The sequence below is a fragment of the Hippopotamus amphibius genome, chromosome 1 (assembly GCF_030028045.1).
Source record: "Hippopotamus amphibius kiboko isolate mHipAmp2 chromosome 1, mHipAmp2.hap2, whole genome shotgun sequence".
Classification (NCBI taxonomy): Eukaryota; Metazoa; Chordata; class Mammalia; order Artiodactyla; family Hippopotamidae; genus Hippopotamus; species Hippopotamus amphibius.
In genome coordinates, this window is record NC_080186.1 from 16242657 (window position 1) to 16264919 (window position 22263).

General features: G+C 47.7%; 1 protein-coding gene across 2 annotated transcripts in view; it reads right to left on the reverse strand.

Annotated features, from left to right (window-relative positions):
* Positions 1 to 14518: 14518 nt before the first annotated feature.
* The window catches only part of ECE1 (endothelin converting enzyme 1), a 112311-nt gene continuing 104566 nt past the window's right edge, over positions 14519 to 22263 (reverse strand). For both annotated transcript variants that reach the window (XM_057698879.1, XM_057698871.1), the window contains exons 15-19: positions 21684 to 21794; positions 20971 to 21038; positions 19980 to 20170; positions 17716 to 17811; positions 14519 to 17046 (exon numbers count right to left, since the gene is read on the reverse strand). In XM_057698879.1, the coding sequence (XP_057554862.1) occupies positions 16870 to 17046; positions 17716 to 17811; positions 19980 to 20170; positions 20971 to 21038; positions 21684 to 21794 (643 nt within the window). In that variant the 3' untranslated portion in view covers positions 14519 to 16869. The remainder of the gene's footprint in view (positions 17047 to 17715; positions 17812 to 19979; positions 20171 to 20970; positions 21039 to 21683; positions 21795 to 22263) is intronic.

The window sequence follows — 22263 nt, forward strand, 5'->3', positions numbered from 1 at the left end:
AACTACTGAGCCCATGTGCTGCAACTATTGAAGCCCACGTGCCTAGGGCCTGTGCGCCACAACAAGAGAAGCCACTACAATGAGGAGCCTGTGCACCACAATGAAGAGCAGCCCCCACTAGCAGCAACTAGAGAAAGCCCATGTGTAGCAATGAAGACCAAACACAGCCAATAAACAAATAAAATAAATAAATTTATTTTAAAAAAACTGAATGCAAAAAAGTCAATTTTACTGTATATAATTTTAAAAAGATGAGGCGAGGTAAAGACTTCAGATAAAAGCTGAGAGACTTCATTGCCATCAGACCTATACTACAATAAATCTTAAAGGAGTTCTTCATGTGGAAGACCAGAATAGGCACTTGGATCTACACAAAGAAGTGAAGATCTCCAGAAATGTCTAAAATAAAAGTAAATGTAAAAGGCATGTTTAGACTATTTTAATCACCTTGAAAGGTAATTGACTGAAGCAAAAATAATACCAATGCAGATTTGTGGCATATAAAAAATCAAATAGATGACGATAATACACACAAGATGGGGGGGAGGAATTGTGAGTATACTGTTGTAAGTTTCGTTCACTATATGTGAAGTAGTATATAGTGAAGTAGCATACAGTGAAGTATTTGAAATCAGATAGAGATTAATTAAAGATGTATATTCTAAATCCCCAAGGCAAGGATTGCCAAACTGTGCCTATGGGCCAAATCCACCCCTCTGCTGTTTTTGTACAACTTGCAAGCTAAGAATTTTTTTTTTTTTTTGGCCATGCTGCATGGCATGTATGATCTTAGTTCCCTGACCAGGGATCAAACTCGCCTGGACGTTGGCAGTGAAAGCACTGAGTCCTAACCACTGGATCGCCAGGGAATTCCCCACTGCCAAAAATTTATACTGTTAATCTTTCTCCCAGCCTTCCCCAAAGGGACCTATGGCTGTTTACCAGAGTGACTGTGCACTGGGGAAAAAGAAATCACCAGACTTTCCATGGATTACTGGACACTGGCTCTGAACTGATCCAAAACACCACTGTGCCCAGAGCTCATTAAAGAGAGGGGAGTTTCATAGGAGACACTTCCCACAGTAAGCTGGGGCTAAAAGGGCCAACACCCCCTCAGGAAGGCTAAGCTAGAACCAAGCAAGTCCACCCCTACCCTCTACCCCAATACCAGGTGCATTTAGGCAAGGTGGTTAACCTTCAATGTGCTGAAAGGAAATACCTGCTCACCCAGAACACTATATCTGGTAAAATTAATCTTCAAAAATGAAGGTGAAGTAAAAACAGTTTCAGGTGAACAAGAATGAGCAAATTCATCACCAGCAAGACCTGTAATAATGAAAATACTAATAAGACAAAGTGAAAGCTCAAAGACAAAAAAAAAAAAAAAAGGTCAGGGAGCAGGGTGGGGAATTAAACGCAAAGAAAAGGATATATGTGCAGGCAAATCTAAATGAAACGACTGTAATAAAACAATAATTAAAGTTTCAAAAAAAATCCCCAAAACCAAAAAAAACACCACTGTGGTCCACCAGCCAGAGTTGGGGCTCATGGAGGTGAGGTAATCAATGGAGTTTTAGCTCAGGTCCAACTCACAGTTTGCCCAGTGCTGGCTGAAATCCGTCCTGGGGCTATTTTCCCATTTCTGGAATTCATAATCGGAATAGACATACCCAGCCACTGGCAGAGTCCCCATGTTGTTCCCTGACCTGTGGAGTAAGGGCTACTATGGTTGGAAAGGCAAATGCAAGCCACTAGCACCATCTCTACCGACAAAATTAGTAAACCAAGAGCAATTCCCAGAGGAACTGCAGACATTACTGCCACCGTGAAGGACTTGAAAAGTGCTGGAATAGTGGTTCCCGCCACATCTTCATTCAACTTGCCCGTTTGTCCTGTGCAGAAAATAGACAGACCTTGGAGAGCTACAGCGGATTACCACAAATGTATTCAGATGCTGACTCCATTGCAGCTGCTGTTCCAGATGTGGTTTCATTGCTTGAGTAAATTGATACATTCCTCTGTGTCTTAGTTCAGCCAGGCTGCTATAACAAAAATACCACAGCCTGGGTAGCTTAAACAACAAACACTTATTTTGCATAGTTGTGGAGGCTGGAAAGTCCAAGATCAAGCAGATTCAATGTCTGGTGAGAGGCCACTTCCTTGTTCCTGGATGGGTCATCTTTTCGCTGTGTCCTCATGTGGGTCTCTCTCTCTCTTTTTTTTTGGCCACGCTGCATGGCATGCAGGATCTTAGTTCCCTGAGCATGGATGGAACCCGTGCCCCCTGCAGTGGAAGTGCGGAGTCCTAACCACTGGACCTCCAGGGAATTCCCACACGGGTCTCTTTATTTAAAAAAAAATTTTTTTTAATATTTATTTATTTATTAGGCAGCACCAGGTCTTAGTTGTGGCATGTGGGATCTAGTTCCCTGACCAGGGATTGAACCCCGGCCCCCTGCATTGGGAGCCAGTAGTCCTAACTACTGGACCACCAGGGAAGTCCCATGGGTCTCTCTCTTTTTTTTTGGCTGTGTTGGGTCTTCGTTGCTGTGTACAGGCTTTCTCTAGTTGCGGAGAGTGGGGGCTACTCTTTGTTGTGGTGCACGGGCTTCTCATTGCAGTGGCTTCTCTTATTGCAGAGCATGGGCTCATGGGCTTCACTAGATGTGGCATGTGGGCTCAGTAGTTGTGGTACACGGGCTTAGTTTAAAGACCTCAAGAAGCAGGGCTTCCCTGGTAGCAGAGTGGTTAAGAAGCCCCCTGCCAATGCAGGGGACGTAGGTTCGGGCCTTAGCCCAGGAGGATCCCACATGCCACGGAGCAACTAAGGCCGTGTGCCACAACTACTGAGCCTGCACTCTAGAGCCCATAAGTCACAACTAATGAGCCCATGTGCTGCAACTACTGAGGCCCATGCGCCTACAGCCTGTGCTCCACAAGAGAAACCACCTCAATGAGAAGCCTGCACACCCACAAAGAGTAGCCCCTGCTCACCACAACTACAGAAAGCCTGCTGCCAACAATGAAGACCAAACACAGCCAATAAATAAAAATGTTAAAAATAAATTAAAGAAAAAGACCTCAAGAAGCAGTTTTCTTTCAGCTTGACAGGCCAGCAATATACCTCCACCATGCCTCCTCAGGCGCACATCAACTCTCCAGCTGTATGTCATGATTTAGTGCCCAGGGACCTTGACCGCCTCTTCTTTCCACGGGACATCACGCCGGTCCATTATGCATATTATACTGGTTGCACTTGGTGAGCAGACAGTAGCAATTACTCTAGACATTGATGAGACAATTGCGTGTCGGGGGTGGGAAATAAACCCCACAAATATTCAGCAATCTCCCACCTCAGTGACCTCCCCAGGGGTCCACTGGTGTGGGACATGTCAAGACATGTCTTCTAGGGTAAAGGACAAACTGTTGCTCTTGTCACCTCCTACAACAAAAAAGAGGCACAAGGTCTAGTGAGTCTTTTTGGGTTTTGGAAGCAACATATCCCTCAGTTAGGTGTGCTACTAGGGCCCACTTACCAATTAACCCCAAAGCTGCTAGCTTGAGTAGGACCAGAACAAGAGAAGGCTCTGCAACAGGCCCAGGCTGCTGTGTAAGCTGCTCTGCCACTTGGGCCACACGAGCCAGCAGATGCAATGGCACCTGGAGTGTCACTGGCAGATGGAGACGTTTGGAGCCTTTGGCGGGTCCCCACAGGGAAGTCATAGAACAGACCCTTAGGATTTTGTGGATGGCGACTCTCTTTTTGGGAAACAGCTTTTGGCTTGCTACTGGCCACTTGACCATAGGCTATCCCATTATCCTGCAATCTGAGCGGCCCTTCATGAACTGGGTACTGTCTGACCTACCAAGCCATAAACGTGGGCAGTGCCACAGTGCTCATGAGCAAATGCAGGCGGTGTCTTCAAGCGTGTACTTGAAGAGGCCCAGAAGGCACAAGCGACTTGCATGAGGAAGTAGCCCGAATGCTCATGTCTCCTATTCCCAGTACATTACCTTCTCTCTCCAATCCCGCACTTAACGGCCTCCTGAAGAGTTCCTGGCAACCAGCTGACTGAGGGAGAGAAAACTCAGGCTTGGTTTATACATGGTTCTACACCAAGTAAACATCTACAGCTGTACAGCCTCTTTCTAGGACATCCCTGAAAGACAGTAATAAGGGGGAATCCTTTACAGTGGGCAGAAATTCAAGCAGTGCATCTGATTATTCATCTTGCTTAGAAGATGAAATGGCCAGAGGTATGGGTCTGTACTGATTCACAGGCTATGCCCAGTGTCGTAAGGGACTTGGAAAGAACGTGAGGGAAAATTAATAGCAGGGAGGTCCAAGGAAGAGCTATGTGGATAGTCCTCTCAATAGGCAAAGAATGTGAAGATATCTGTGTCTCATGTGATTGCTCTCCAAAGGTGACCTCAGCAGAGGAGGGTTTGAATAACCAAGGGGATATGGTGATTGATTCTGTGGGTAGCATTCAGCCTCTTTCCCCAGCCACTCCTGTTACTTCCTAATGTGCTCATGAACAATGTGGCCATCACGTCAGGGACAGAGGTGATGCATGGACTCAGAGTCATAGACATCCACTCACCACGGTCCATCTGGCTACAGCCACTGCCCAGCACCCAATCTGCCAGCAGTAGAGACCGACATTAAGTCACCAATGAGGCACTAGTCCTCGTGGGGATCAGTTAGCTATCTGGTGGCAGATTGATTACACTGGACCACTTCCATCATGGAAAGGGAAGTGCTTTGTTTTCATCGGAGTAGACACTTTCTCCGGATATGATATGGATCTGCCTTCCCTGAACACAATCCTGCCAAATTTACCATCCACAGACTTACAGTATTGCTTCTGATCAAGGAACTCACTTCACAGCAAATGAAATGTGGCAATGGGCCTCTGCTCATGGAATTCGCTGGTCTTACCGTGTTCCCCATTATCCCGAAGCAGCTGACTTGGTGGAGTGGTGTACTGGCCTTTTGAAGACTCAATTACGGTGCCATCTAGATGGCAATAGCTTGCAGGGCTGGGGCAATGTCCTCCATGCTGTACATGCTCTAAATCACATGTATGGTGCTGTTTTTCTCATAGTCAGGGTTCACAGGGCCAGGAATCAAAGGGTGGAAATAAGAGTAGGTCCTCTTGCTATTATGCCTAGTGATCTACTAGTAACATTTTTACTTCCTGTCCCCTGTGGCCTTAGGCTCTGCTGATCTAGAGGTCTTAGTTCTAATGGGAGGAATGAATGATTCCACTAGGCCATGTGACAATGAGTATACTGAATTCCCATCCAGCCACTCTGGGCTCCTCATGCCTCAGAATTAACAGGCAAGTAAGGAGGTGACTGTAGTGACTGGCGCAATTGATCCTGACTACCAAGGGGAAGTTGGATTGCTACTCCACAATGGTGACAGGGAAGAGTATGTCCGGAATACAGGAGCTGCCTTAGGGCATCTCTACTATGTCCTGTGAATAAAGCCAAAGAAAAACTACAACCCAATATAGTCAGGACTATTAATGGCTCAGACCTTTCAAGAATGAAGGTTTGGGTCACTCCCCCCAGGCAAAGAATCATGACCAACTAAGAGGGCGGGCAAAGAAAATATAGAATGAGTAATGGAAGAAGGGAGTTATAAAGACCAGCTCTGACCACAGTGCAGAAATGAGGACTGAAACAGTTATGAATATCTCTTGCTTATTTTGTTATGAATATGTTTGCATGTATATTATCCAAATATTTTTGTTTTCTTCCCTCTCCTCTTATCATCTAATATAAAATGTATTAATAATAGCTAACCTTATTTTCAGCATTTAAGTTACAGAATATCAAAGGAGAAAAGTAAACATCACCCAAAGACTTGGCATCCTTTTTTTGAGAAGGGTTGGTGTGTTTTGGTTGTAGGCAGGATAGTTATATCATGTTTAGGTGGAAGTATGATTTCATTATTGTCTTTATTTGGAAATTGTGATTTACAGGAGCTAAATAGGGGAAAATTAAAACTGTTCTGTAACCTTAAAATTTTTTTTTGTCAAAACATTAAAAACGCTTTTTAGCTTCAGTCTAGTCTTCCAACTAGATAAGATTTATTAAGATACCATTCACAGATGGAAAACGGTATGGCGGTTTCTCAAAAAACTAACAATAGAGCTGCCATATGATCCAGCAATCCCACTCCTGGGCATATATCTGGATAAAAGTATAATTTGAAAAGATACATGCACTGCTAGGTTCATAGCAGCACTATTCACAATAGCCAGAACGTTGGATGAAACCTAAATGTCCATCAACAGATGAATGGATGAAGAAGATGTGGTACGTGTATATAATGGAATATTACACATCCATAAAAAAGAATGAAATAATGCCATCTGCAGCAACACTAGATGGACCTAGAGATTATCATACTAAGTGAAGTAAGTCAGAAAGAGAAAGACAAATACCATATGATATCACTTATGTGTGGAATCTAAAATACAACACAAATAAACATCTATGAAACAGAAACAGACTCACAGACATAGAGAACGGACTTGTGGTTGCCAACGGGGAGAGGTGGCTGGGGAGGGAAGGATTGGAAGTTTGGGATTAGCAGATACAAACTATTATACATAGAATGGATAAACACAAGGTCCTAGTATATAGCACAGGGAACTATGTTCAATATCCTGTGATAAACCATAATGGAAAAGAATAGGAAAAAGAATATATATGTATAACTAAATCACTTTGTTGTACAGCAGAAATGAATACAACACTGTAAGTCAACTATATTTCAATAAAATTGAAAAAAAAAAAAGATACCATTCATAGAAGTACTTTCACTTCCTGATAGCATCCAAAGCAGAGTGAAGCCCCACTTCATTCAACCCTTCTCAAGATCACCTACCACAAGACCACATTCCATAAGTGTTTTCCAACATCTGCTTACTGAGATACACTATCAGCCCCATAGTGTCATGCTCTCTGATGCAACAAGCAATAATCTCAGTGTGTCCAACCACCAGTGTGTTCCTGGGGGTCTTTGCCTAAAGGGCACTGATGCTTGTTTACTCTAAGAATCTTATCTTTTGTTGTTGCTATTGTAAATGAGTTTCCCTCATCCATTATATCTTCTCACTGGTAAGTACTGGTGTGTATGAATGCTACTTATTGTTACATGTTAATTTTATAACCTGCTTCTTTGATGAATTCTTTTATTAAGTTAATTTTATCATTTATTCTCTAGGCTTTTCCAGGTACACAGTCGTCATCTACAAGTAGAGGTAATTTTTTTTTAATTAATTTATTTATTTGGCTGTGTTGGGTTTTTGTTGCTGCACACGGTCTTTCTCTAGTTGTGGCGAGCAGAGACTGCTCTTTGTTGTGGTGCGTGGGCTCCTCATTGCTGTGGCTTCTCTTGTTGCGGAGCATGGGCTCTAGGCACATGGGCTTCAGTAGTTGCAGCACACAGTCTCAATAGTTGTGGCTCACAGGCTTAGTTGCTCCACGGCATGTGGGATCTTCCTGGGGCAGGGCTCAAACCTGTGTCCCCTGCACTGGCAGGCGGATTCTTAACCACTGTGCCACCAGGGAAGCCCCCTAGAGATAATTTTATTTTTGCTTTTCCAGCTGTTGACTAATTGCATTGGTTAGTCCATCCAGAAGCATACAGTAAGTAGTGGGGGAGATATTGGGAGACTTTTTCCTGACCATACATTCCATATTTTGGCTGCTGTAAATAATGCCACAATGAACATTGGAGTGCATATATCTATTCAAATTAGTGGGGGTTTTTTTTCTCGAAAAAAATACTCAGAAGTAGAATTACTGGATCATATATGGTAGTTCAATTTTTAATTTTTTTTTCAATTTTTAATTTTTTGAGGCACCTCCATACTGTTTTCCATAGTGGCTGTACCAATTTACATTCCCACCAACAGTGCACAAGGGTTCCCTTTCCTCCACAACCTTTTTATTTATTACTTTTTTGATGACAGCCATCTGACAGGTGTGAGGTGCTATCTCGTGGTTTTGATTTGCATTTCCCTGATGATTAATGATGTGGAGCATCTTTTCATGTATCTGTTAGCTTGTATGTCTTTTTTTGAAAAATGTCTATTCAGATTTTCTGCCCATTTTTAATATGGATTTTTTTTTTTGATGGTGAGTTGTATGAATTCTTTGTATACTTTGGATATTAACCCCTTATCAGATAAATCGTTTGGAAATATCTTCTCCCATTCAATAGGCTGGCTTTTCATTTGTTGATAGTTTCCTTCTCTGTGCAAATGTTTTTCTGTAGTTTTTCTATTTGAAGGACAGTTGGGTTCAATGTAACATACTTGGGTTGCATCCACAGGTTTCTTTTTTTTTAAATTATTTTATTTATTTATTTATTTATTGCCTGTGTTGGGTCTTTGTTGCTGCGTGCAGGCTTTCTCTAGTTGTGGAGAGCGGGGGCTACTCTTCATTGTGGTGCTTGGGCTTCTCATTGCCGTAGCTTCTCTTGTGCACGGGCTGTAAGCATGTGGGCTTCAGTAGCTGCGGCACTCAGGCTCAGTAGTTGTGGCATATGGGCTTAGTTGCTCCACGGCATGTGGGATCTTCCCAGCCCAGGGCTCGAACCTGTGTCCCCTGCATTGGCAGGTGGATTCTTAACCACTGCCCACTTCCCCACCAGGGAAGTCCCTCCATAAGTTTCTTGAGAATGCTTTTCCACTATTGCTTTGCTTTGTATGTTATTTATCTGTTATGTTATTATGTCAAAATATATATAATATTTGTCACTTTAATCATTCACAAGTGTACAATTTAGTGGCATTAAATACATTTACAATGTTGTGCAACCACCACCACCATCTTTACCTAACACTTCTTCATCATTTCCGGCATAAGCTCTGTACCCATTGAACTATAACTTCCCCTTCCCTCCTCCCTCCAGCCTCTTGTAATCTCTGTTCTATCTTCTGTCTCTATGAATTTGTCTTTTCTAGGTACCTCATATAATGTATGTTATTTTTCTAAAAATGTTTGCCTTTTTAAATTATTTCATATTTTTGCCTGGAAGCCCTGAGTGCTTTCTATCTTTAAAGTCCAATAGCTTTACAAGGACCTATCGTACCTTAGAGCTGATTACTCGATGTCAATTTACATAGTACCCAGCGAGCCCTTTTGATGTGTAGACCCACGGCTTTTATTTCTGGAAATTCTTCCCGGATTATAGTTTTAAGTGTTAGCTTTTTGCCTGTCTTTCATTTCCACCATTTTCTCTCTAACCATTTGTACTTCTTTATCTAATTTTCATTCTCTTGTTTTCCCACTTTTTTTCAGTCCTTTATTAAGTTTTCATTAGAATCTCTTGTCCCTTGAACACCTTTTAGTTTAATCTTCATTTATGATATGATTTTCTTATTTTCTTCTCCAAGATCAATATCAATTCTCATTTTATTTCCTCCTCTTTTCTTGGCCTGTTTCTGTTGTTAATTTTTGTATTTCTGATTTGGGGTAATTTTCCATATCCCCAAATGCTTATTTGAGGACATTGAATACAGTTTGGAGTGCCATGTTATAGTTTTCTTCAGCTGAGATGCTCTGATTTGCATTTATTTTCTCTCTTTTTTTCAACAGGAGTTTTGACTGCATGTGATCTACCTTTTTATAGTCCTAGTTATTCATGGACAGGACTCCTTATTCAAGCTTGCCCTCTGCTGTACGTCCTGTCCAGCAACCTTTATAAATGGTGTGGAGGAGGAGATGGTGGTGTGGTGAGGGGAATGGCTTTTCTTAGGCCTCACTTTTTAAAAATATGTTTATTTCTTTATTTACTTGGCTGTGCCAGGTCTTTAGTTGGGGTACATGGGATCTTTGGTTGCGGCATGGGAGAGCTGGTTCCCTGAGCAGAGGTTGAACCCAGGCCCCCTGCATTGAGAGCACAGAGTCTTAACTGCCGGACTACCAAGGAAGTCCCAGGTCTCATCTTTTTTTTTTTAATTGAAGTATAATTGACTTACACTATTATATTAGGTTTCTTGTTTGTTTTTTTAGGATTCTTACTTTTCTCTTCTTAATCTCTTCTTTCCTTCACTATCACATCTACAAGGAGACCAGCCCTACTGTATACATCTGCTTCTCCCCAAGAAGCAATGCTTCTATAAGGCTACCCTTTCTACTCTTTCCAGATTCCTCCCTGTTGCTGGTGCTGCTGGTGGCTATTACCCCCCAGCTATGTTCAGTGTTCTGGCATTTGGTGTTGGACATGCTGAGAGTGATTTTTCCTGTGGGTCACCTAAGAATGCCATGCCCCTCTACTGTTTTTCACAATGTCTCTGAAACCTTCTCTCCATCACTCTCTGCACCCACAGGCTTGCAGCTGTAAGTGGTGGGACTTCTGTTGGAATTTGGATTATTTCCCTACTTCAGGTAATTCAAAGTTCCTGTGTGGTTTTATTTCCTTTCTTTGTTGATTTACCTTCCTTTGGGGGAAGGGTGAGTGGGGCGCCACCTTTGTCCTCCAAGCCTGGAAGTCCTGGTAAACGCACTTGACTTTTAATAAACACTGTCAAATTGGCCCTCACAGTGGATGACAGTACCCGGTTCCCTACATCCTCACCAATGCTTAATATCAAATATCATCACTTTTGTCAAACTGATGGGTGAAAAATGTGACCTCATTGTAATTTTAAATGCATTTCTCATATTATTAGTGGGATTATCATTTCAAAAAAAAATTTTTTTTTGTATTTTTTTCTTCTCTGAATGATTTCTTTAAATCTTTTGTTCTCCTTTTCTTTTGTTTTTTTTTGTTTTGTTTTGTTTTTTTGCTCTCCTTTTCACCTGATTGGGTTTCTTTTTTTATTCTATGAATTGTTTTTACATATTCTGGATTATTAGCTACGCATGTTGCAAATTTCTTCTTCCAATATGTCATTTGTCTTTCAATTCAAAAAATTTTAAATTGAAGTACAGTTGATTTACAATGTTGTGTTAGTTTCGGGTATACAGCAAGGTGACTCATATATATATATTCTTTCTTCAGATTCTTTTCCATTATAGGTTATAGGTTATTACAAGATATTGAAATAGCTCCCTGTGTTATATAGTAGGTCCTTATTGTTTAATCTTTTAATTTTATTTATTTTATCTTGTTTATAAATGACTTGTTTTCATGTTGCCAAATGTATTTGTTTTTTCCTTTATGTCTTTTTAAAAAAATTCATTTGTATCTTTGTGTGTGTGTCTTTGGATGACAGGATTATGGTCAATTTTCATTTCTTCAGAGTTTTTAAAAATATTTTTAGAAATTCTACAGTTACCTTCATATTTGTGAATAGTTGTGTCTTTTCAAAGATGGCTTTGCCTACCCAAAGTCATGAACATCTGTAATATTTCCTCTAATACTTTCATGGTTACTGCATGTTTAGGTCTCTAGTAGTATATGTAGAGTTTATCACTGTGATCACTGTGTGTGAGAATTGTGCAAGAGAGGTAAGATCTAGATTCATTTTTTTCCAAGTAGATATCCTAACACGACTTATTAAATAGTTAATCATTTCCCACCTGATTTAAAGGGCTTCCTTTATCCTATACTAATTCCCACATATACATAGAATTGTTTCTGGCTCTCTAATCTATTCAAGTTGTTTCATTTCTCTAATCCTACACCAGCACTACATTGCACTATGTGCTAAAGCTTTATAACATATTTTGAGAGCACCAGCTCCCTCATTATTCTTTTTCAAAATTGTCTTGGCCATGGGGCATTTTCTTTTCCATGTGAATCAGCTTATCAAATTCCATGAAAATTATCTTAGAAGTTTGGTTGGAAGTTCATGGGAATTATAGATTAATATGGGGGAGAACTGACATCTTTTATTATGTTGAAATTTTTCATCCATGATAAGGGTATTCATCTGTATTCTCAGGTCTTCTTTTATGTTCTTCAGGAAAGTTTCACAGTTTTCTTTCTAAAGGTCTCGCCCATTTTTCATTGTTTTATTATTGCAGTAGATTCTTTAAAGTTTAGAATGTTGTCTCCTCCCTCCCTCTGCAGTTCCTCAGCCCTTACGGAGAGTCTCTGCTGAATCCTTTTGCTTTCACAATTAATTGTTATTATAGGTTGCATATACCTTCTAGTTGTTCTCAATCGCATCTTGCATGTGTCTCTACCTCCTTAACTGTAGGATGAACTCCTAGAGGGTCCAGCTGGGGTTTTAATTCTTGCTTGAGGAGGGGGGCATGCTTTGGAAAGGGAGGATCTGTTGCTAACAAAAAAGAGAAGAGGTACAGGAAAGGAGTGAACAGGGCTCAGAGCAGGGAAGCGGAAGGAGCCTGTTCACTTGGTCCTTGGGAAAGGAGGTGTCAGGAAGATGAGTCTCCGCAGGGAAAAATGTCTCCCTTCTGCACCTTCAGCCTGTGTGTGTGTGTGTGTGTGTGTGTGTGTGTGTGTGTGTGTGTGTGTGTGTGTGTGTGTGTGTGTATGCTTCCCCGGGCAGCACTGTTTTTAGCAGCCTCTCCTATTTTCCAAAGTAGCTTCTTGCTTGCCAGCTGCCTGGGTTCAGAACCCAGCTCTGTCACTGCTTCCCTGTGATCTGGGTGATAAAGTACCTCTCTCAGAAAACTGCTGTGAGCATTCACACAGAGGATGCGTGTAAAGCACACAGTGCCCAGCCTGACTTGCAGCAGACATGCACTATGTGGAAGTTTTTTTAAAAAAATCTTGTATTCATTCATTCACTGGCAAGGGTGTATGTGCGTGTGTGGATCATCCCACCTCAAATAACAGGCAGGAAATGGCTTGGACAGTTTAAGGTGCAGAAAGGAGGCTCATGGTGGGACGGGGAGCTGGTGATGGGGAGTGATACGATCTTTAAACAGCTTACTCTTCTGAGGACAGTAGGATGAGGCCGAGCTGTTCAACTGAGAGATGCTGGAGGCTATGGGCTCACGTACACCTGTGGGTAAGCACACACCTCGTGTGAACCTTTAAGGAGCTTCAAAGTGCATCACTGTCTCAAGCATCCTCACATCTCCCTGGTGTTTATGGGTCACAACAAAGAGAGAGCTAATTGTCCATTTTATAGCTGGGATAACTGAGTCTAAGAGAAGAGAAATGACTCACTCCCTTTAAAGCAAGGCAGGGAGAGGAGTTTTGCGCCTTGAATAGGTGCTTGCTCAGGCCATCACTCCCCTTCAGTCAAGGCTCAGGTGAAATCTCTCTCCTTTCTGGTCACCCAGCCCACTGGACTTGATCTCTCTGGCACTAATGTGCTTTGGGATGGTCCCCTTGATCATGTATTTCTTATGGCTATCTGACCATCCACCCATGCATCCATCCACCCATTCATTCGTGTACCCAACAGTCACTGGCTGGTCCTGTGCCAGGCACTGGGCTGCTGGAGATGGTGCAGACACCCCCACAGCCTAGAGAATTGGAGCCTGTGTTACGGGTTGAATTGTGCCCTCCCCATCCATATGTTGAGGTTGAAACCCCCAATACCTCAGAATATGAACTCACAGGGTCACTGCAGATGTAATTATGCAATGTAGTTATGCACTTAAGATGAGGTCATTAAAGTAGGCCCTAATCCAATATGACTGATATCCTTATAAAAACAGAGGGGAACACAACATTGTAAATCAACTATACTCCAAAGTAAAATAAAAATTCAATGAAAATAACCCAGGAATTTGGATACAGAGACACATGTATACATCATGTGAGATGAAGGCAGACTGGATGATGCTTCTACAAGCAGGGAGCACCAAGACGGCCAGCAAATCCCCAGAAGCCAGGCTATAGGCCTAGACTCTCCCTCACATTCTCAGCAGGAATCAACTCTGCTGACACCTCAGTCTCAGACTGCTAGTCCCCAGAACTGTCAGACAATAAATTTCTGTTGTATAAGCTACCACACTGTCAGACTTCATTACGGCAGCCCTGGCACTAAGACACTCTGGTAGGAGAGGGAAGCCCATGTGAGCCACCTGATCTAGACCGGAGGTCACGAACAGCTTCCTAGAGGTGATGCAGACCTGGGCATTGAAGGATGGGTAGGAGTTTATCAGCCAAAAGATGTCCCAGAAGACTATTGCAGGCAGAGGGAAGAAAACATGCAAAACCTAGGAGGAGGCATGAGTGTATGTCAGAGACTCTTCCTTGGACTTCTTCTAATTCCCCTTTTTCTGCCTGCCCTGCCCAAGCGCCTGAGGCCTGGAAACCTGCTGCTGACATCCTCTGCTCCAAGATAATGGAAAAATTATTTTTACCAGGATGTCCCATGTGGTGACATGCAACATTCTCACCAGCAGGGGGCCCCCACTCAAGCCTATTGATGAAGGAAGCGTGGCCAGGTGGGCACAGGCGCTGAGGAACCTGGCATTTCTCAGGGTCCAAGGCCTCTGCTCTGGGGAGGAGGTGCAGCCGGCCTTGGAGATGCCAGCAGCTCTGTGCTGGCCGGGGGCCCTCCCTCAGCTCCACAGGACACACACCGCCCCAGGAGGACACACACTCGGTCACATGGCCCTCGGTACAAGTACTTTATTTCAGTTACAATAGTGCCACACCAAAACTACAGTAGCACAAAACATGATAATACAAAAAATAGATTCCCAGCTCCAAACCCCACACCCACATCCCCTAGGAGAAGCCGGCCCTATGGCTCCCAGGGCCCAGGAGGAGGGGGCCTCTAAGAGGGCGGATGCCCAACGCTTGGGGGGGGGGGCGGGTAGTGGGGGTGCTTCCTGTGCTTCCATTCCCGCCGGGCCTGAGCCCTCCTCGCCCTGCCCCCCGCCACCCCCTAAAGCAACGAGGGGAGAGGATGTTCCCTTCGGCTGGACCCTCAGCCCTACGACACCCGCTTCTGGCTGGCAGGTCCCAGTCCATGGTGCTGACAGGTGCTTGGGGACTGGGACCCTTCTCAGGGAAGGCTGAAGGGCAGGAGGGTTGGGGAGGGGAGGTGCAGGGAGGGCGCCAGGCCTGGGAGACCCTCCCCTCCGCGGTGGGGTGTGCGGGGCGGGTTCCGAACTCCTGTCCTCCTTTTCCTCGGACACCAGGCTGCCTGTGGGGACCACGGGCCTCACCTGGAGCCCACTGCCGACACCCCTGCCCCAGCTCCAGGGCCGATCTGAAGGCGGGCAAAGAGGACTCTGGCTAATTGTGGGAGCTGGGCCGGCCCGTGGCCGGGCAGCCAGAGGGGAGGGCGGAGGGGCTGCTGCCTCAGTCACGGGTGCCGGCTTCCCCCGGGGGCCGGCCTGGGGCTACGAGAGCTCCATCTGGTGGGGGCGTCTAGAGAAACTATGGCCGCAGGGAGGGGATGACGTTCCTGGTCCCCTGACACCTCAGGCCAGACGGACCAGGTTGGGGGAGGCTTCTCCCCTGCAGCCTCTCCTGGCTAAGAGCATCCCCCAAGAAGAGGAGTGGACCTTGCTACACGTATTGTCTTGATTTAACCCAAGAGGCTGAGGGTGGGCTGGAACCCAGGGCAAGCTCAGGGGTTCCTCAGACTCCTGAGCTCGGTGCCGCTGACCTGCAGGCCAGAGCCTCCGGGCAGCCGTGAGGGGCAGCTGTGTGGGCACTGGGAGTAGGGGAGAATGGCCTTGTGTTCCAGTCAGGACACTTGGGGGCTTCACTGAGGAGGCCAAAGGGCCCCTGGGGGTGGAGGGCTGTCTCCTTGTGGGGGAGCCCGGGCGCAGCCTCAGATAAGGCACTAGAGAAGGAAGGGCAGGGCTGGCTGCGGCCCTGGGAGCCAGGCCCAGGCCGGTGGTGGTGGAGGATGGAGCTGGAAGGGAGGATTTGGGCCCTTGGGCGATGAGAGCTGCTTTCTCTTTTCTTCTTCCCTGGGAGAAGAGGGTCTGCAAGGCAGAGCCCGGAGTGGCTGGGATGGGGGGATGCTGCAGAGAGACAGCAGGCCCTGGACGGACACGGGGCGGCCCAACAAAGGGGGACAGAAAGAGGACACGTATGGCATGGCTGAGTACACCCAACGGGTGTCTCAGCCTCGCAGGGCTCCTGTGACCCAGATCCAGGGTGCTTGGGCTCCTCCAAACAGGGTTTAAGGGCCCTGACCTGGCATCATGCAGCCATCGGTCCCCTGCTGTGACTCTGGGGTCAGACTTCCTTGCTGGGGTTCCCGCTTTGGACTCTGGGCACAGAGGCAGGCACACTGAGGGGGCAGTGCCAACAAGCTGACCCCTCCCCTCTCTGCACCAGGGGACCAAGAACCAGGGGAGGAGGCTAAAACCGCATACCCCAAGGGCGGAGGCAGCTCTCCATCCAGGGATCCTGCTTCAGCCCAACCTTGCAGCAAGTGAGAAAGCGAGGGGGATAAATCAGTGGGGCTTCTCCACAGGTTAGTTAGAAAAACAGAACGTAATAAATAAACCAATCCTTTCCTTAAAAAAAAAAAGTTTTAAATGCATTATTTCCCTGAAGATTTCCAGTGTATTCCACAATGTTTAAAAAATAGTTTCCCCAAAAATATATCTTTAAAGCATTTGACACAGTGGTGTATGTGGTGTATCTGGTGCTGGATGTGGACAGGGGGCTGTGTCCCACCGCCCTTGTCGGCGTGGGGCCCAGGCCTGGTGAGCATCCAGCCTGGTACCCGAATGCCCGTCAGAGTTGACACACATGTGCCTGGGATGACAGGGTCTTCACAGGGGATCAAATCTCAGGTTAATGTGAGAACCCACATCACAGGCTTGGTTCCGGCTGAAAACCCTCCAGTGCGGGTAAGGGAGCCCGAGGTGGCCAAGGGGGCTGGGCGACGCCCTGGACGCTGGGGGGAGGGGGCAGCCTTGTTGGCCCCACCCTGGGGGCGTGTCCTCAGCCCCTCCCCTGCTTCCTTGGTCTCGGCTCTTGGCGCTTCACCCCTCTCACCACACTTCGCACTTGTGACGAGGGTTCATGGGTGAGCCAGGCGGGCAGTGGAAGTGTTCCGAGAACTCCTTGGAGTTGGAGATGGAGCCGATGACCCGGAAGCGGGAAGGGCTGTGGGGATCGGTGATGAGGCCTTCGTGGGAGCTCTCAGGTGTGCGGACGGAGCACCAGACCTTTGCGTGGGGGGGCAATAAGGGAGAGGCCGAGGGTCACTGCGGGGCCCTGAGGCCACCAGACTGGCCCCATCACCATAGCAGGGAAATCAGCGCCCGCCTGCTTCTGAGACCCCCAGGGGCCGGGAGAGCCTGTCAAGTGGGTTAGGAAGAGACAGTGGGCTGGTGTGACCCATCCCAGCCTCCTCTACTGAAGCCAGACCAGCTCTCTGTCTGTCCCAGGTATCTACATTATGTTTCACCTGAACAAAGGATTCTGCCCCAAAACCAGTTAGAGTCCAGATCACTCACTTCCTGGCCAGAACGAACCATCTTAACGGCCTGGTGGCTCTGGGCTCCAACAGAAGGCTACATGCTAAAAGCCAACTCAAGGGATGACCTGGGACGTCTTGAGTTTAAGACACTTCTGGAACCCCAGAAGCAGAAGGGCCCTTAGCAATCAGCTCGTCCCCTCATCTACCTGAGGCAGGAATTCCTCAGTAGCCTTCTTGGTCCTTCCCTGAATTTCTCTAATGGCAAAGCTCACCTTCTGACAAGGTACATGCCTTGTGGACGGACCAATGAGCTAGGGCTTCTCTATTTGAGGGAACTTGGCTTTTGGTTTTCAAAGCTTCCGGAACTCAAGATGGCAAATTGTGCCTGAGTTTGGCTTTTCTCTAATGAACTCACCTGTGCAAAGCCCAGGAAGAAGAGCTGGTTATTGGTGAGACCCAGTGTGGGCAGCGTCTGCTCGGCCCCATACTTCTTCACCCAGTTCTGGTAGGCCTGGGGGAGAGAACAGAGCTCAGGGTCCCCCATGGCACAGGAGCAAGCAGGTGGCAGTGGGGGGCTACCATGGGAGATCGGGGAAGGTCTACCCAGTGGGGACAGGGGCTGGCTTCTGGGGGTAGCCTCCGCTCAGCCTAGAGGAGCCATCCTCTTTACCTGCACTCATTCTGCGGGGAGCTCATCCAGCCCTACGGCTTTAAATACCATGTACATCTGAGCACCGACGGCTCCCAAATGCACCCTTCTAGCTCCAGCCTCTTCTTGGGTATGTTCAACTGCCCCCAGCTGGATATCCAAGATGCATCCCAAACTTCACACACACACACACACACACACACACACACACACACACACACACACACACACACACACACACACACACACAGCTTTCCCATCACAGTAAATGACACCACCAACCACCCAGTTGCTCAGGCCCAAAGCCCAGGACTCTTCCCTGATTCTTCCCTTTCAATCAACCAAACAACCCAAATCTGACCACCTCTCACCCTTCCCATTGCTCTATCCTGTCTCTTGCCTGGACAACCTCACAGCAGCTTTCTAACTAGTCTCCTTGACTCAAACTGGTCCAATTCCAATCCCCTCCCAACATAGCAACTCAAGTCATCCTCATGAAGCAGGGGCTGGCAAATTTTTCTGCAAAGGGACAGAGAGCAAATCTTTTCAGCTTTGGAAGCTAAACAGTGTATGTTGCAACGACTCAAGGATGCCGCTGTAGTGTGAAAGCAGCCACAGGCGCCATGGAGACGAATGGGCGTGGCTGTGTCCCCCCCCCATTTTAATTTATTTTTATTGATTTATCCAGCTGAGGGCTGGATGTGGCCCATGGACTGTAGGTCCGCTGACCCTGTTGTAAAGGATAACTTAGATCATGTCATTCCTCTATTTAAAACCTCTGCAGTGGCTCCCATTGTAGCCAGAATAAAACCCAAGCTCCTTGCTCAGCCAACAGAGGTCAGCAGCTTGGTCCAGCCCCTCCTCCAGCCTCCCCTCCTGCACTGGGCCCTTCCCTCCCTCCACTCTGTCCCTGTCCTTCTTCCTGTCCTTGACCGTGCCAGGCTGGGGTCCATCTCATGGCTTCTGCACTTATCCTTCTTTCCCAGCTTTCCCTGCCTCTTCCTCGACATTTAGGTCTCAACTCAAATATCATCCCCTCCAGAAGGCCTCCACTGGCCACCCCTCCCCCCCCATTTTTCTTTATTACTTTGGTCTAGTTTATATTTCTCATCTTATCAATACCTGAAATTATCTCATGTACTTGTGTAGGTATGTACTGCCTTTCTTCCCCCTCCCCACCCCACTAAAACTGTGAGCTTTATGAGAGCAGGACCCTTGTCTGTTTTGTCACAGAATTTCCAGTGCCAAAAACAGTCCATCGTGGGTAGAAAGTTCGCGATATACTTTCACAGATTAACGGATGTCAGGCAAGTTACTGAATGTTTCAGGGTTGGTTTCCCCACCTGTACAGTGGGGGGTGATACCTAATTGTAAAGCTGTTGGGGTGAGAAGCACAGTGCCCGGCACACAGGCCTCAGTACATGGCACCTCTCAAGACTTCTCCTCTCACCACCACGGGGAGGACGAGGCTCTGCACTGGCCTCTGGTATCCTCCTTCCAACTCAGCTAACATCTCTGGGTACCACCCTGGACCAGGCCCTGCGCCCAAGCTGTCACATGCCATCTTTCTAACACCCAGCGACGCAGGGACCAGGTAGCCACGGCCACGCATATCGAGGCTCAAGGAGGCTGAGTGACTTATTCCAGAACCAGGGCTTGAGCCAGAAGTGGCTCCAAGACTACGGACCCCTCCCTCCCTTCCCGGGCCCACTGCTGCCTGGGTCGGTGGTGGCTTCCCCTGCAAAGGGAAGAGCAGGCAGGTCTTCAGGTGGGTCCCGTCCAAGCCCCTTCCAGTGACTCTCAGCTGGGCTGGAATTGGAGCGGACAGCCTTCTGTGTGCCAGTTCCCTGCTGGGTGCTTCACAGACACCCTTTCAATCAGTCCTCACCGCCACCCATTTCACAGATGCGGCAACTGAGGCTTGCAAGGGTGCCGTGCTTGCCCCAGCTTGTCTATAACCACCCTTAATGGAGAAGCATCTGGACAGACCCAGACCTGGGCCTGGGGTGTGTGGGGAGGCGGCCTCTTACCCGATAGGCTGCCTTGAGGCCCCCGTTATCGGCAATGTTCTCTCCGAGGGTGTGCCGGCCGTTCACCGGCTCCCCGTTGACGCTGTAGTTGCCGTACTGCTCCACCATGCACTCGGTCTGCTGCTTGAAAGCCTCCACAGATGAGTTCTTCCACCAGGGCCGAAGGTTCCCGTCCTTGTCATACTCCCGTCCTGTGGGGTCAGAGGGTAGTGTCGGGTCAGGGGGAAAAGAGACACAGCCGGGACCCCTGCTGCTGGTTGTACCTCTCCTCCCAGGGAGAAGTGATCCACCCATCTATCCATCCATCTACCACCCAGCACCGGGGAAAGGAGGCCGGTCTGGGTGCTAAAGGAGCTGGATGAATTAGCCGGTCTGAGGTGGGGGTGGGGGTGATCTCAGCAAAGGACCAGCACGTTCAAAGTTTCAGCGGAGCTGGGTTCACTGTCAGGGCTGGCGAAGGGCCTCTGACCCTGTGCCCGGGAGGGGGTGAATGCAGCCGGCCGCACTACGGTCACAGGATACGGCCCGGCCTCCAAAGCCCTGCCTCCTCCTTCTTGGCCTTGGGGTCCCCAAGGCAGGAGGCAATGAGGGGGATTCTGGACGTTAGCTGGGGAGGCGCTACCTCTTCTGACTGTGGTTGGACCACAGAAGTCTCTGGAGTGGTGGAGAAATGTCCTTCCCCGTGGACTACTGGTACCCACCCCGGCACTGCAAACCGTCCGGGAGCAGGGTGCTCTACTGTGAGTCTGCCCAGTCCTCACAATCAGCACATGAGCATCGTCCCCATTTTACAGATAAAAGAAACAGAGGCCTGTGGAAATGATACTTGCTAAAGTCCACACAATTGGCAGGTGGAGGGGCCAGGATTTGAACCCAGACCCTTCTGTCTCCAAGGCTAAGACCTTTAGACATGAAGGGAGCAAAAGCAGAAGCCGTGGGGCCAGGAAGCTTGTTGGGGGCCATCAGAAGGGGACCCCCAAGGAACCCGTACCTTGATCATCAAAAGCATGAGTCAGCTCATGGCCCACCACGACACCGATGCCACCAAAGTTTAAGGCGCTGGAGGGGAGGACACGAAGGTGAGAGTGATGCCATGTGGGGAGAGACCACCGCTTCCCCAGCCTGGAGACACAGCAGAGTCCCGCAGGGCTCCAGCCAGGCCCCTGAGCCAGCCACAGCCTGTGCCCGCTGGATGCCAAGCACTGTGCCAGGTGCTCCTGGCACCGCACTGTCTTCTTTGGTCATCTAAGGGGTTAGGCCTTGGTAACTGACTCTACAAGTGAGCAATCAGAGGCGTGGAATGGTTCAGGCACTCTGACCAAGGGCCACACAGTCAGGAAAGAGCAGGCCTGGGAGTCACACCCAGGCCCGTGTGGGATTCATTTCTGAGACGGTGCCCCACCGTTTCTGACTCCCCGAGACTGTTCTAGAACACTGTTAGAGGGGCATTCCCCTGGACGGGGCTCCTGCCAAGTTCCCATGGTGCAGGGGCTTCCAGGTTCAGGAGACCCTGGAGGGAAACACAGGGAGTGAGACTGCTGTTTCCATGGCAACGTCTCCCGGCCAGTGGGACAAGGGGTGCCCAGAGAGACCCTGCTCAGTATGCGAGGTCAGCTGTGGGCCCCAGGGCTGGGCCGGGCTGGGCCACGGGTCCACTGAGGGGCGGGGGGAGGAGATGGGGCGGGAGCAACAGGAGCATCCTACTTGGGTGAAGAGCGAGTGTAGAACGGCGCCTGCAGGATTCCGGCTGGAAACACGATCTCATTCTTGGTGGGCGAGTAGTAGGCGTTCACCATGGGTGGGGTCATGCTCCACCTGCACGCAAGACACACGTGGAAGCTCAGGCCCCGCCGGGGGAGGGCAGGCAGGGACAGCCCACCTGGAGAGTGTCAGGAGCCCTGAGGTGTCGATTCCCCTTGACCCCAGGCCCCAGGGCACCCGAGCACAAGGGCAGCCACGGCAGCACTGTTTTTGAGAGAGGAAAACCAGAAACACCAAAATGTCTATACAGAAGGAATTGGTTCATTTTGATGTCACATCACACAGTGGAACAGTGAGGCCCTTGCAAAGAGCAAAATGAGATAACTAATAAGGACCTAGTGTATAGCACAGGGAACTCTTCTCAATACTCTGTAATGACCTATATGGGAAAAGAATCTAAAGAAGACTCTAAAGAATCTAAAGAAGAGGTCATGTATATGTATAACTAATTCACTTTGCTGTACAGCAGAAACTAACACAACATTGGAAATCAACTCTACTCCAATAAAAATTAAAAACAAAA